Source organism: Protomyctophum parallelum (assembly GCF_964188405.1).
Source record: "Protomyctophum parallelum genome assembly, chromosome: 17".
Classification (NCBI taxonomy): Eukaryota; Metazoa; Chordata; class Actinopteri; order Myctophiformes; family Myctophidae; genus Protomyctophum; species Protomyctophum parallelum.
This window is the reverse complement of record NC_139719.1, coordinates 14005857-14022233: the sequence shown is the minus strand read 5'-3', so window position 1 is coordinate 14022233 and position 16377 is coordinate 14005857. Positions and strand designations below refer to the sequence as shown.

General features: G+C 44.0%; 1 protein-coding gene across 2 annotated transcripts in view; it reads right to left on the bottom strand.

The window, feature by feature from the left end:
• The window catches only part of polr3a (polymerase (RNA) III (DNA directed) polypeptide A), a 45721-nt gene that overhangs the window by 22113 nt on the left and 7231 nt on the right, over positions 1-16377 (bottom strand). For both annotated transcript variants that reach the window (XM_083786684.1, XM_083786683.1), the window contains 8 exons: positions 14163-14232; positions 9544-9671; positions 9257-9395; positions 8773-8937; positions 6532-6704; positions 4333-4444; positions 2681-2799; positions 542-679 (listed from right to left, as the gene is read on the bottom strand). In XM_083786684.1, coding sequence (XP_083642810.1) covers positions 542-679; positions 2681-2799; positions 4333-4444; positions 6532-6704; positions 8773-8937; positions 9257-9395; positions 9544-9671; positions 14163-14232 — 1044 coding nt within the window. The remainder of the gene's footprint in view (positions 1-541; positions 680-2680; positions 2800-4332; positions 4445-6531; positions 6705-8772; positions 8938-9256; positions 9396-9543; positions 9672-14162; positions 14233-16377) is intronic.

Below are 16377 nucleotides of genomic sequence, written 5' to 3'. Positions count from 1 at the left end.
TTAGTACTATGCCTCCTTGGTTGGATTGGGGGGTCAAATCTACAAATCAAATGACTCCCCGAGCGCGGCACGGCTGCAGCCCACCGCTCCTTGGCTGCAGCTCACTGCTCCAAGAGATGGGTCAAATGCGGGGAACAAATTTCACTGCGGTAACGTGTGTGACAAATCGTATGACTTTGAGTTCACACTTGTAAAAGAGACTTTAGTCTCAATGTGGTTTTTGCTGGTTAAATACAAATAAAAAGGTCGCCCCGACCCGACGGTGTTTTCGAAGGTGAGCAGTGCAGGGCGGGAACCCCTTTTGGTGTTAGCATTATGATATGCTTTAGCTATTGAAAAATAGCAGATCTACAAGCTCATATATGAGCTTGTAGATCTGCTTGTAGAACTTGTAGGTCTGCTATTTTTTTTAAATCGAAGAACCACTGACATAGAAACATAGCTTTTTCAGAATACTGTCAGGATGTAGAAGACATGTTTAGAATCTGATCTCAGGTCAGAATGGGTTAAAGCACACAAACAAAATGTCTCCAGCGTTCACCTGCATGTATCCGGTCTCTGCGGTCTTAACGGCCGTGTCCACCAGGCCCTCACGGCCAGCCATGGTGTGGAAAAAGAACTCGGTGGGTGTCAGGCCAGAATAGAAGCTGTCCGCCACAAAGCCTTTGGCAGCAGGCAGCTGTAAAAGGAAAAGTTAAAAAATGCCTCAAATCATGAACACAGCATGCAATTTACATGACATCTTTCACAGACTTTCCTACTAGGCGAAGGAAAATATCCCACCATTTTCACATTGGCCTGTTATTTTGCAAAACACATTTTTGGAACAAAATGTCACAAATCATCCATTTGCCATCCAAGGCGTAGGAAGAAATGGCACCCTTTTCACATTGGCCTATTACAGCACCACCAGGAGGCCACAACCTGACCTGCCCTGGTGAAGACCTGTGCCCTGAGGGGCGCTTTTTCTAGTTGTTATTATTTTGTTCCTCAGAACATGACGTGCGGCCGGTCTCCCGTTGATGCACCTGTTGCAAAACACCACATCTTTCCTATAACGGTAGGGCTAAATGTAGACGGCGAGTTACCACCATACTCTTCACATTGGACAAAGTGAACAATTGACATTGGTGGGCAGTGAAGTGTCAGGGTTCTTAACGACCCAAACCTTAACGCTATTGCATATATTGGTGACTATTTGAATGTTTTACGACGATTAAGCAGCTGATGTGCCCCGATTGTTTACCTCTTTCAACGTGGCATAGTTAATATATGTGATTTTATTTTTCTTCATACAAAAATCGGTCAAAAATGGCCATCAGTGGGACTATTATCTCCAAGATCATGATCTACATCAGACAAAAGAAAAATATGGCTCTAGTTGAGAGCTATTATTATCAATTTTCTACGAATGTTCGCCCCAGAGTAGACTAAGGATTCTAGGGATGTGATTAAATGTGCAGGCACAAGAGGTAAGCTTTTAGGGAGGAGATTGCCTTTGATAATAAGCAGCTTCTTGGAATCACAAGAGGTAAGCTTTTAGGGAGGATATTGCCGTTGATAATAAGCAGCTTCTTGGAATTTCTTTGTTAATTTTAGATGGAAAAGCCACGTGAAGAAGAGCACATTGTGGTCTCTGTCAGGTGGAAACCTCATGTTTCCAAATGTGTCATTTTATTCTCTCAAGAGTTAAACTATTGGTAAAAATCTGCATCAGTTAATTTACAAGAAGTCTACACAATTATAGAATGTACGTAGAAGATTGTTTTATTTTTTATTTTAATTTATATTTTTTGTCCCACGATTTTGTAACCCATTTTTCACCCCTGTGTCAATCATCCTGTGATGTGATCCTGGGCTCTACACACCCTCCGCCAACCTAGGGAGAGCAACGGACTTAACTCATGCTTCCTTCATGCTTGAGTGTCCAAGTTGCTCCTTTACACCTGACAGGGGGGAGTTTCCCTGGTTGGACGTAGCGCGTGGAAGGAGCACGTTATTCCAACCAGTTCCTTTCCCCTCCATCAGGCGTCCCGGCTGGCCAGGGGGAGGCAGTTTAGAGACCAGGATTACTGCATGTTTTTGTGAGGGTACCTACCCTAGGGGACACGGGGAGAACATGCAAACTCCACACAGAAAGGCCCTTTCGCCAACCCCGCCTTCGGGTATGGGCACTGATGACGCGGAGGAGAAAACACGCCGCCAGCACCCACAGCGCCCCGAGCGGGAATCGAACCCAGGACCTTCTAGCTGTGAGGCGACAGCACTACCAACTGTGCCACCGTGCCCCCTAAGAATTGTTATTTTTATCAATGTTTTCCCGTTATGTCTCCTATGGTAGCCTGCCACATCAATACAGCATGAAATTGCGCACATCTTATCCAAAGACAACAAAATATTATCTCAGACCCAAACGTTTTGGGCCTGAGAGGCTAAATGTCATCAAATGCTTGTCCGTGGCTCAAATGCTGAATAAATGATGGACCATGATATGAAAAGGGTTATTACTGCTGTAGTAATATGATCAAGTTGGGCATTGATTCACCAAAAAACACAAAAAGTTAAGAATATGGAGATAGGAGGTTTCTGCCCGACAGTGACGGTATGTATTAATCAACACATGTTCCAGCATCATACAGAGTACATTATGGATTAATAATGGAGATGAATACCGTCTTACTTTGGAGTGCTTGTCGAAGTGAGGCAGGGAGCGATTCTCAAAGCCATCAGGCACTCGAGAGCCACTGATGGCCTGTTGACCCACACAGGCAATCATCTGGGAGATGTTGATGAAAGAGCCTGTGTGTGTGTGTGTGTGAGATGATGTGGACGGAGTAGGGATTCAGAGAGGAGAGATACAGTGTTATTACAATAATTACAGTGTTATTACAAGAAGAATGCAGGGAGTAGGAAAAAATCAAATCTGTCATATGACCATGTCTGATTTGTGAAACAATGTGAAAGGAGCCCCGCCCCCCACACACAGTGTCGCCGATTCCAAAACAATTAACACAGAATGTAAAATGATGTTTTAGTAATGTCGACCAGGTGAAGAAATCACTGATTGATACTGAAACCTTTGCTTTTATATGAAATATCCACCCAGACTATTAGGGTTTTCTGGAAGATACATTATTTTCATGATCGGGCCGATAGCGATTTTATTGTATTATGTTCTAACTTATAAAAGCAAACCTGCCAACCTGTGGTCATTTTCATATACCCAGTTGCTTGGAAAGCACTTAACTGGCAACCTGGGCCGAGTGGCCGTTTAGTTTCTTCTGCTGGAGTTGTTGTTAAACAAAAACAACGTGGATGTATGTTTTTTAGCGAGGTGAAACTGAAACAACAAAAGCTAATGGAACGATGCAAGTTGGAATGTCAACCGTGTGGACTGTGGAGCATATTATGGACATTTTCTGCAAGTATGAAGTCGGCGAAAATGTACTCGTTCTGTGTTCAACAGAGGAGAGAATGCATGCTATTCTATAGCCTGGATCCAGCCCATAGGCCCCGCCTATGGCGGAAGGTTCCATCGTTGCTCATGTTGTCAAGAATCTGCACCCAGTTTGAACTGAAGTTCTTGAGCATGACGAGCCTCTGAAGTTGCTTTCATTATAGACTAATTAACGCTTTATAGACTCATTATAGACTCACATTATAGAATCACAAGGGCTTCCCTGGAAGCCCTTGTGATTTCCCCACGTCCAACTGCTGAACACAATGGTTCTCAGAGTGGCTCCTAACCCTGAACTTAAAGCTGCACTAGGTCACTTTACTCTTCTGCCCCGAATTTGAACCTGGTTTCTTGTGCAAGTGCTGACATTTTTACCATTGAGCTAAGTGAGCCTGCCTGCTTGCTCAGGGTGGGGGAATTGAATCTTGACCATCAGGTCAAAATTCGTGTCTCGAGTATTGATGAGACATGACGTTTCTTTGACACTATCTAAACATCTCAACAGGAGAGCGTGGAGACGAAGTCATCTTGCATTAACATATTCTACCAATTCAGATTAGACAAAATTAATGTGTATTGGTACAAAAAAAACCCCACAGTGCCACTTTAAGCTACACAATCGTTTTATATTGATCATTTCCATAATCCATTAGCCCCATTAACCGTCCGTCGCACCCCTGGAGCGCATGTTTGCTGTGAGCTACGGTAGGCCCAGCGTTAAAGGTCACTGTCGTCCATTTATTAGCTGCACAGTGTTTTGTCTGGGCTGAGTGTTGTCATGGTGAAGGACCACTGAGGACGAGGGGATCATGGCGTCACGCGGCCTGCCGGGGACCTCATTACCGCCGTGTTCACATTGTGTTCTGTGGCTTTACCTTTGGAGCCACAAAGGGCCATGATCAGCGGGCTGTTGCTCTTGTCCAATTCCCGGAGGCACGCACTGCCGGCGTGATCTCTGATGACTGACAGCTCTTTCAGGATGAGAGCCTGTGTTGGACGCACACGCACACACACACACACACACACACACACACACACACACACACACACACACACACACACACACACACACACACACACACACACACACACACACACACACACACACACACGTGTGATCCCACAGAAGAAGTGCTCTCATGCGGTACTGTTCTAGCTGTGACAAAGCAGTAATGAGAGGACATCAACCAAGTGGGGGGACAAAGGGCCCTGATGATGAGATGGGATAACTGTGTGTGTGTGTGTGTGTGTGTGTGTGCACGTGCGTGCTGCGTGGTACAGTTAGTAATTGGTGTGATAGGAGTGTGTGATCATTTTAGCACGTTCAACGTGGGCGGCATGAATGGCAGTTTATACTGTATATACTGTATCAGGCAAATGTATATTTTGTTATTCTGCCTGTGCGTGCGTGCTGTACTTGTATTACTATACTTGTAAAGGCCAAAAGTGGACGCCGTGATGACATACAGTTTGTCCTGGTTAGGATTAGAAGTGGTCCTACCTATACTCTTAATTTTTACCCTAATAGACAATTAAGCAATATTACACGAGAAAGTGTTCTTCATCGTGTATTATAATGCACGCCTGCAATGCTGCAGAAACTCTCCCGCGGGGCCTGTTGTATAATATGTATTATTATTCTCCCTGTGAATGTCTTTTTTATTAAGAACCAGAAATGAGTCAATTAAAGATAATTAAATGTTTGCACGTCTGTGAAGCCTCGTATAATCTATTCACTGTGTTCATGTCATGGACATGGATCCATTCAATAAACAATAAACAATGATGATGAATGCAGGGATTGCAGCCAGGCATACAATTATGGTTCCCTGAAGAAAAGTAGTAAATAGTAAATAGTTTACATGTTCAAAAAACTACACTGCGTAAATAAATGTTCAGACAAGCATTTGTCACAATGTTATTTGTGATGCTATTATGTACTGTATGCATGCACTTCAGAGAGGGGGCATACGTTAGAACGGCATACCTCAGCCTTGGCTTCTACATACGTGGCCAGATAAGACTCAGCCTTGGCTTCTACATACGTGGCCAGTTAAGACTCAGCCTTGGCTTCTACATACGTGGCCAGTTAAGAGTGATTTCTTAACCCATTTAGGCCTGAGCAAAGATTTGAGTTAAAAACGTTCATAGATTTTTCAAAAATAGCAGACCTACAAGCTCGTATGAGCTTGTAGATCTGCTATTTTTCAATAGCTAAATTATAACAATGTTTAAAACACCAAAAGCGGTTCCCGTCAAAAATGGGTTAAGGCTCAAGGTTCCTCAGGCCCAGACAGAGTTGGGCAAGACAGCTTTTTCTGTCAATGGCCCAACTTCATGGAATGAACTCCAAAACTCCTTAAAACTGAGCTCCCTGCCATCCTTCGGTCAGTTCAAAGGACTGCTCCAGAATATTTTTCACCGTGATTGCTCCTGCTTCAATTGATTTATTTTACTGATGGTTGCTCTGTATAAAGTCCATTTGTAATTTACGCTGATTTATAATGTTAAACATTGTTTTTGTGACTGTATTTTATGTATTGTAACCTCGGCTACGTTGAAAATGAGGGCTTGCCCTCAACTGTATTCCGAGTATAAATAAATAAAGGTGAGAGAGAGAGACATGCGTTGCCAGTTAAAGCTCACCTTTGGCTTCCCTGTGAGGTTGGGGTTAGGTTAGGGTTTGGGGTAGAGTGTCTGACTAATGCCTGTCGCACTGTTAGTACGTCGGACCCCTTCAGAGATATTGCCGCATTTTCTTTCAACTACTTTGGTGTGTGTGTGTTATAATTGAATTCAAAACAATTATTTTTCTACACATTTACATTTACATATTACACAAATCTAATTCCATACTTTTCCATACACTTTCAGGCTTGTGTACGAACCCTGCCAATGGACACTTACAGGTCCTCTCAGGGTTATGGTGGTCCTTGATAATAATAATAATTGCGATTAACGGTTTAATTGTGTTTTTGGCATTGGACGTTGGGAACTTTATGAATAAAGACTACCGTATATTTATGTTAATAAACTATGACAAATAACTGTGTGCGTGCGTGTCGTTGCCTGACCTCCAGCGTTTCCTCTGCGGTGCAGCCTGGCTGCTGCTGCAGCTTGCCGGTCTTCAGAGCATCGATGTACTCGTCACACTTCTGGTATCCTGCGTCCAGGAGGTCCTGCTTGGCCTTCAGCAGGCCCTGGCCGGGCGTCACGTCGCCGATGCCGATGGAGAAACCACGGTTGGCTGCAAAGAGAGAGAGAGTGGGACCAAAAACGACACCAGACACATTATAGCCCGGATTTGGTAGAAATCAGGGTTTGCCCGCTAATACCGGCTGGAATACATCTGTGTTACCTTAGCCTTTTACCACTTTTAACCGCTATTTTAAACTTTAGCCGTTGAAACATAGCAGATATACAAGCTTATAGCGAACGCTTTTAACTCATGTCTTTGCTTCTGGAGGGGTCCCTGGAACAACATATTTTGAGATGGAGGTCGGCGGGCGGCGGCAAAATAGATATAATTCTGGGGGTCCTCTATCCTTGACATGAAATAGTTTGAGACCACACGTTAATATATGGATTAAACATGTGTCTACGCTTATAAACGTAGTTGGCAAGAACAGGTCCCAAGGGGGGGATGGGGGGTTGGCAATAAAATAATTAAGCATAGAAGGTTGAGGCTATGAATAATATGTCTTCTGATTACAGGTAATCAAGGATAGCAGGAAGGAACACAGAATGAATGCTATGGATTGGTGCAGTATGGATGGGTTCAGCGAGTTCAATCACTGTCAAGTGTCAAACTCTGCAGTCTAGACGTAGCCTGATTGTCAGACTCTGAAAGTGAGAGCCCATTAAATTAAAGGTGTGTTTTTATTTTTGTTGAATAATTTACCCCTTTTTTCTCATAGATGCAGATGGATCTCCGATCTACACTTGTCGTCATTTATGCTTGTAGATCGTCTGCTTTTGGCGATTTGCTGCAGTGTTGGGTCAGACTTGCTCCCGTTGCATTCGTTCAGCCTAGTGTCAATTGGATGTTTTGGTACTCAGGTCCGAGTACTTTAGGGTGGTATCGGCCCAGAATCGGTACAACTCTAGCAATAATTCTAATGAAAGCTCAACTATAGTGCAGCGCTCTGTGGATTTGTCTATACGACTCCACATCCACAGGATTGGAATCCTGTGGTAACATATAGGACACGCTCCAGTGACTAGCTCACACTAAAGTCCCCAATGTAAACACAGAGTTGGTGAAAACAGCCTTTTGTTTTATTACTACTTTATCCCATTCTGAGCACAACAAATACTAATAACCACGTGCATGGGCGCGTGCACCGACGATGTCTACCATGGGAGTGAGATGGGGGAAGGAAAATAATGTAAAAATATATATTTTATATATTATATGAATGCAATAATTATGTAATGTAATAATAGCTTTCCACGAGATATCTCATGGATGGCTTGGAATGGGTTAAATTGAAGGTCTGTTCTCCCATAACATACAGTCATTTTAAATATTTGATTGCAGACCTACACACAAGTGTTTGAAACATGTATTATATCACATGATAGGGAAAGGTTGCCGTTGTGTTTTTGTTTTTTGTTCCGCCAGCCGGGCCATAGACAACTCTAGTTTTTAGGAATCTTACAGAGGTAGCAGGGGGCCAGACCATAGACTGGAAAAAATATGGACAAAGCGTTCCCCGGGTCTAACATGAACGTAAAATGAAGCCCGTCAGTCCTTGAATTGTAAGTCGCCATCTTTCTAGATCCGTTTGGGCCCAGCTGGCCCATTGGCTGGCCCAGACAACGAGGCGGGACTTCCCCCCTTCTTCTTAGTTGGTTTTTATTTTGACTCGAGTGGGAGGGGAATCCCGATCATAGACTGTAACGGTAGCCACGCCCCTCAGAACATGCTTGACTTTATGGTAAAAACAATTATAAATGGGACCATAATTTACCAAAAAGAATATTATGACATTAGAAATGAGACTTTAAACTAGTGACTGGAAGCAAAAAGTATTCATGACCATGTTTATTAAGGTAATACAGTCTAGGTGAAGTTGGGCCCAAATACATGGACCTCTATGGGGCTATGGGTTTTTTTGGGCCCAATGACAGCGCCACAACAGGCCATTATATGAACTTTCAGGAAATCCCGATTTCCTTGTGGCTTCACAAAATATCTGTCTGACTGCCCCCCTGGGCCAGACGGGCCATAGACAACACTAGTTTTTAGGAACCTTACAGAGGTAGCAGGGGCTAGCCGGGCCATAAACAACACTAGTTTTTAGGAACCTTACAGAGGTAGCAAGGGGCCAGACGGGCCAGACGGGACATGGCGTTGGCAGCCTCCAGCTGTCCCCAGTCTCTCAGGAGGATGTAGAAGATGTTCTTCTTGGAGCCGGAGCCCAGCGTGCCCTTGTCCATGGTCCCACACATCAGCTCACTGTTCTGGATCACTACGACTGTGGATAGATAGCGACACATCAAACAGTGTCTCAGGTTAGAAACTGTGCTTCAGGGGTTTTGGGTCTGCAAGGCTAAAATCTCATCAAATGGTGCTCCATGGTTCAAATGCAGAATAAATAATGGGCCTTGATTTGAAAAAATAAGTTGGTTACCTACCCAAACTTTGCTTTTCATGTGCCCATTCATTTGAGACAAAAAACGTTTTGGGGGAAACTACAAGCCGGGCTATAATGCTGTATGGCAAAGTAGAAAATAGGACTTTCGATTGGATAATTTTAGGGTACATTTTCACCTGCGCACAACCCAGGAACTCACATGAGTCGTTGTAGCAGAGGTCTTCTCCGCTGCCACAGTACTGCTTGCCCTTGGTGCGAAGGTTGGCCTTGACCGGACACGCCTTACTGGGCTTCAGGATGAGGCTGAAGATCTGCTTGCCTGTCCACAGAGCCATGGGCTGCAACAATAACAACATGTTAATCTGTAGTCAGCAACATAGTGGACGACCAAGGACTCCACCGCACTACGCCAGTTCAAATGGTACTCAATCACAAGTGAAAATGTGCTCGGTCAAATTTGGGGGAGAGTGATCTAGACTCAGGTACCTTCAGTATTGAGGGGTGAGGCATAGCGACCTTGACCTTCTCGTCCATGCCCACCAGGATGGACGCTATTAACTGACAGGCTTTAGACCGGTCGAAGAAGGTGTCTTTCAGCGTCAGCAGATATGCTCCTAGAGGAGGATGACAACAGACAGTATATTATAAAGAAGGTGTCTATCAGGGTCAGACAGACAGTATATGAGGCCCAAGTGCTCCCTCTTCAGGCAGAGAACAGAGAACAAATGCTTTCAGTCAAACATCAATGAATTATTCGTCTTTTGTAAATTAATGTTAATCAGTCATATTAAACTTTGTATTTTAGCGTCTGCAATTTAAAAATAGCTCACAGTGTGCCACTTCCGTGCCATGCTGTGGCAAAGTGTAGCTACTTGGTGAATTAGGAATAGTTTTGAGGTTAATATTGCTATATGTTTGTAACCATTTTAGAAAAGCTATAAGCCACTCGACTCGACTCGAGGTCCCAGCTTACCGGGTATTTTATAATGGCTGAAAGGGTCGAAGACACTGCGCTACGCGTCGTGTCTCACTACGCCTCTCAGCCATTATAAAATACCCGGTAACCTGAGACCTCTTGTGGCTTATTTCTTTAATATCCCATAGTATAGACTAGACTAGAGGCTATGCGCGTGACATCATCGTACCCGGACGTCATGCTGTAACGCCTACTGAGGCGCAAAGAAAAAAAAAACTTTCTGGCATTGACAGCCAAAAGCAAGGTCCTATCTGATTGGATGAAACGACATTCAACTCACCAACATTGCAGCTGTACAGAAAGCTTGAATTATCCTCACTAGTCCTTACCCGTTCTGAATATATGAACAGCAAATGATATTCAGTGTGGGTAATGCGATGTAATAGATCACATTACTGATAGGCAGGGAATAGTTTACAGATGATCTTGGGAAGTTGGGTTATAGGCACAAAAGTATAGGCTAATATGGATGGATGGATGGATGGATGGATGGATAGATAGATAATGTTGCTGGTGGCCAACCGATAACTCTAACGGCTACCCTAACCCTAACCGATAACTCTAAGGGCTGCTGGTGAACCGAGCAAATGAAAACAAAAGCCTACAGGGCACCTGCACTCTTATAACTTCTTCCCCGTTATGAGCCTACACTCCTGAGGGGGGTGGGGGGGGGGGGGGGGGGGGGGGGGGGCAAGTGGACTGTAGGACATAATGTTATAGTTGTAGATTTTCCTATGCAAGTCAATGGGAAAAATTTATTCACTAATAGATGCTGTAGTACAATCATAAGTACACCATTGATGTGTGTTGTATATTTGTTGGTAATATTCTGCATAGAAATAAAGCTATTGAATATTTTCACTTTCGGTGTTGCACTTTGTAGACGGTCCCTAACCGCTCAGCTGACCGTCTGCTGCCCATAGAGATGCATATAATCTACTGTATTAAAGTCGGAGGTTGGCTTTTGTGCTTTATCTAATCAGGATAAGAATGAGATGTTTTTTGTGATTTAGGAATGTTTCGTTCCCGAGTACTCAAGTGGTGTTGACAGGGCAGCCAAACGTTAGTCATTGCATTTGTCTGTATGTATTTTATCATTGTATTTTACGGGATGTGTGTTTCCCTTCCGTCGAGTGATGGCTTAAATGATTGATATGTTCTGATCCAACAGAGCCACCCCAATAGATCTGTAACTGCGCGACGCGCGTCGTCAGTGACCAGGCGTGTCACCCGCGTTTGGTTTGAAGTTATAATATGAAGTGACATTCAAACATTGCATTGCAAAGTGGTTAAATAACCGTAGTAGGCTATGCGCCGTGTGTAACAGCTGCCTGTCTGCCACAATGGTGCCTGCGCTGTGTTTCCCTTCCGTCGAGTGGTGGCTTAAATGATTGATATGTTCTGATCCAACAGAGCCACCCCGATAGATAATCATTCCGTTGTGATCGTGGCCGTGTTGTTCAATGTTTCACATTAGGTGCAGGAAAGATGAGATCTGTAACTGCGCGACGCGCGTCGTCAGTGACCAGGCGTGTCACCCGCGTTTGGTTTTAAGTTATAATATGAAGTGACGTTCAAACATTGCATTGCAAAGTGGTTAAATAACCGTAGTAGGCTATGCTGGATACTGGACTTCCTTGTGAACAGACCCCAACAGGTCAGGATAGGTAACCTCACCTCCTCAACCATCACCCTGAATACTGGTCTCCCGCAGGGTTGTGTCCTAAGCCCCCTCCTATACTCCCTCTTGACCTTCGACTGCACACCTGCACATGGCTCAAACCATGTCATCAAGTTCGCAGACGACACTACTGTGATTGGCCTCATCAAGAACAACGATGAACGTGCCTACATGGAGGAGGTACAACACCAGGTGAGGTGGTGCGCAGAAAACAACCTCGCCCTTAACACCTCCAAGACAAAGGAGCTGGTTGTGGACTTCAGACGGAGCAGAGGGGGGCAGCACGCTCCAATCCTCATCGATGGTGTGGAGGTGGAGCGTGTTAGCAGCTTCAAGTTCCTGGGGGTCCACATATCGGAAGACCTCTCCTGGACACAAAACACTTCCTCCCGGATAAAGAAGGCCCACCAGCGTCTCTTTTTCCTGAGGAGATTGAGGAAAGCTAAGCTTTCCCACCAGACTCTGGAGAACTTCTACCGCTGTACCATGAGGGTACACTCACCTACTGCATTACAGCTTGGTACGGCAACTGTACTGTTGCGGAAAAGAAAACACTGCAGAGGGTGGTGAAAACTGTGCAGCGTATCATGGGCTCTTCAATGCCAACAATAGAGTCCATATATAAGCAGCGCTGCCGGTCTAAGGCCCTTAGTATCATAAAGGATGCCTCCCACCCCAACAACAGACTGTTCCACCCCTCCCATTCACAGAGGCGAAAGGGCTACAGATGCCTCAAGACCTCAACCACCAGATCCAGAAACAGCTTCCTCCCCTCAGTCATTATTCTCCTGAACTCTTTAAGCAAACGATAGTCTGTCCCCCCCCCCCCCCCCACCCCCCCAGGTCAACATATGAACTCCTGACTGTACATAAACTGTATTTTTTCCTACTGTTTTTACTCTTGCCAAAACTAACAACTATTGCAGTACTATATGACCATTTCTTTGTATTGCATTTGGATTGATGGATTAATTTCCATCCTATGCGCCGTGTGTAACAGCTGCCTGTCTGCCACAATGGTGCCTGCGCTGTGTTTCCCTTCCGTCGAGTGGTGGCTTAAATTATTGATATGTTCTGATCCAACAGAGCCACCCCGATAGATAATCATTCCGTTGTGATCGTGACCGTGCTGTTCAATGTTTCACATTAGGTGCAGGAAAGATGAGATCTGTAACTGCGCGACGCGCGTCGTCAGTGACCAGGCGTGTCACCCGCGTTTGGTTTGAAGTTATATGAAGTGACGTTCAAACATTGCATTGCAAAGTGGTTAAATAACCTTAGTAGGCTATGCACCGTGTGTAACAGCTGCCTGTCTGCCACAATGGTGCCTGCGCTGTTTTTACCCGTGTGTGGTTTGAATCGTCAATCGCCTGTCTGTGCAAAGGGGGATCCCGGTCACTGTGAAGGCCGTAGTACTGTAAATATGACATGAATATGAATGCAAAGTAGTGGTTCAAGGTTGATGTGTGGACAGGCTAGCTGTTGCTGCTGTGCATGGTGAGATGTGTGCAAACGGTGTGGATGGCTGGCCTCTGTACTGGTGGAGAAGTGTGACGATTATGACGTCACAGCAACTTTGCCCGTGGGATCGTGTGGTGATGTAAAAACAATATCTGTACAGTAAATATGACAGTTGCGTCGGTAAAACGTAGCCTAGCTGGATTCTGGGAGCGTGCAGATTTTGGAGAGATGGAGAGATTTGTGCTAATAGTGTGGCTCGGTCGGAGATAGACCACGGACAAATAAACGAGTTTTTATTCACTAATAAATTCATTATTAATGTTATTGAAAAAATGGCTTTGTTAAGACCTCCATATTATTATGGTCAATGCCTGTATGAAAAGTGGGAGCGATTGGTGCAGGCAATGAGGAGATACGCCGGTGTTTCTGACATTCAGATATTCATTCATTCATTCAGACATTGACTGAATTATAGTATGATTCTATCTGCAAAGTGTTATAGTATAAAAATCCACCGTAGGCAACTAGGCATGTTATGACTATATGAGCTACTTTTTTTTTAATTTATTTAACTCGTAAACACCACATTGAGAATAAAGTCTCCTTTACAAGTGTGAACTGGCGAAGAGAAGAGGCGAAATAAGTAACACAGCTTCGCGTCTAATGACGCAACCGATAAAGGCCAATATATAAAACTAAGCAACGAAATTTGCGAATAAACTAAAAAGCCTGAAACCCAATAAAAGGTGATTATTGTCAGAGTTTCAGAAAAAACACAACGTCCTATCGTTATGTGCAATTGAGAAACAGTTGGTATGCAGGACCGTTGAGTGATTTCCGATGCACCATGCTGGCTGCTTAGTCGAGACGAGGGGGGATGAATAAATCACTTTGCACTTTCAAAGCACACAATGTAAGTACCATGTACCGGTACAGTAATAAGCCAGTAGATGAACAGCGACGCACTGATTGCCACATAATGCCTACCTGTCAAGAAGTCCTGAATGGCAGCAATAAGAGGCTCGCCGTTTCTTGGAGTCACAAGGTTGGCTTTAGTCTGGGGAGAAAAGGTTCAAGAATATCAGAACGTCTGTCTGTGCCTAGTAGCAGGGCTGCAACTGTTGATCATTTCCTGAAAATGACAGTTTTCTGAAAAAGCTATGTTTCTATGTCAGTGATTTTTTTTTAAATAGCAGACCTACAAGCTCGTAGCGCGCCACTCTGTGGCGTGCTATGAGCTTGTAGATCTGCTATTTTTCAATAGCTAAAGCATAACATAATGCCAACACCAAAAGGCGTTTTTTGTGATTGATTGAATGATTTAGAATGTTATTTTTTTATATACCCTTTCTAATTGACTAAATCGATTAGTAATACTAGTCCTTACCCGTTCTGAATATATGAACAGCAAATGATGTTCAGTGTGGGTAATGTGATAGGGGGGGGGGGGGGAATTGTTTACAGATGGTGTTGTGAAGTTGGGTTGGGCACAAAAGTAGGCTAATTAAACGTAAGTTTAATAAGGAAATGCTGTAGTACAATCATAAGTACACCATTGATGTGTGATGTAAATTTGGTGGTGATATTCTGTTTATAAATGGAAGTTATTGAATATTGAATATAGAGCTGGCTTTCAGGTGCCTGTGCCACGCAACCCGCGCGTTGGCCGCGATGCTTCCCAAAGAAGAAGTTATGTCGACTGACGCAAGAGTAGCTAGTAGTATCGGGGTCCGAGTTGTTTTCCCCGTGTGGGTCTGTTGCGCAGAAAAATGTGTCCCAGTATTAATCTGTGTCCGTCCCAACATGCATTTCACTGGTGACACTGGTGGTGACACGTGATTAGCGGGGAGATGTTTTTTATTTTAACGCAAATTAATTGAATTAAGATGAATGTTACTTTATTGTATGCTGGTACACCATATCTGCTACCTTCAGGAAGGAGATATCGTTTTCTTCGTGGCATGTTGTTTGTTGTATGTAATATCTGACCATATGTAACGGTCAGATATCGCTATCACTGCTACGAATTATTTAAATCACGGGTTGTGAATGATCTCCTCTTAGGATACGATTGATAAAGGGAATGTAATGAAAATAGCCTAAATAAGCAAGCAGAAAACAGTCAGAAACAAAACTCACGTTAACCTTTTATCTCAAGTCAAATGAAGGAATCAACAGTTATACACAGAGTTGAATGAATGAGTGAATGATCCGAAACAAATGTCCGTGTCTCGTGCACACACGCGGGAGCTCCCTTATTGTTTTGTATTGTTCCGTGTTTCCAAACAAAGTCTGTTGCCCCCAGAGTTCCTTCCCAACGTAACACTCCCTCCAAAGCAAAGTAAAGGTGATAAAATAAACGTAATCCATCCCCGTAGCGAACGTAATCCAGTGAAGGTATAGGCTACTCCAAACAAAGAGGAAGAAGAAAACCCTCGGATCCTACTAAGGTAGAGTGTTCGCCTCAATCGCCTGTCCGTGCAAAGGACAGCAGCCAGAGCGAGGGGGAGGGGCCTGAGGTGGTGTGGAGCAGATCAGCGAGTTTGAACAATAGGGGGTTGGAAATATCCCGGTCACTGTGAAGGCCGTAGTACTGTAAATATGACATGAATATGAATGCAAAGTAGTGGTTGATCTGTGGACAGGCTAGCTTTTGGTGTTGTGCATGGTGAGATGTGTGCAAACTGTGTGGTTTAGTAGGAGAAGACGGCCAAAGATGCAACACACACACACACACACGCGGCGCCAAATTGTATAGGGCACTATTTGTTGTGTTGCGCCGGTAGCTAGAGGAAGCATGCCAGTGGGGTAACAGTGAGAACGGTGGCCTGTGATACAGGTGTCACTAAGGGGCGGAGGTGTGTGAGGAATTCACTAATAAATTAATTATTAATCATTAATGTGTCAAATCGCTCCGTTAAGACCTCCATATTCATATGGTCAATGCCTGTGTGAAAAGTGGGAGCGATTGGTGCAGGCAATGAGGAGATACGGCTGTGTTTCTGACATTCATTCAGACATTGTTAGAATTATAGTATGATTAACTACTTAATACATTGTTGTACAACAGTATAGTATGAATCATATAAAAGTAGTGCATCTACAAGCTCAGAATATGTTCGCAGTGCATCACTTCATGCCATGCTGCGAGCTTGTACATCTGCTATTTTTTAACAATCTTTAAAGTGTGAGAACTACTGAT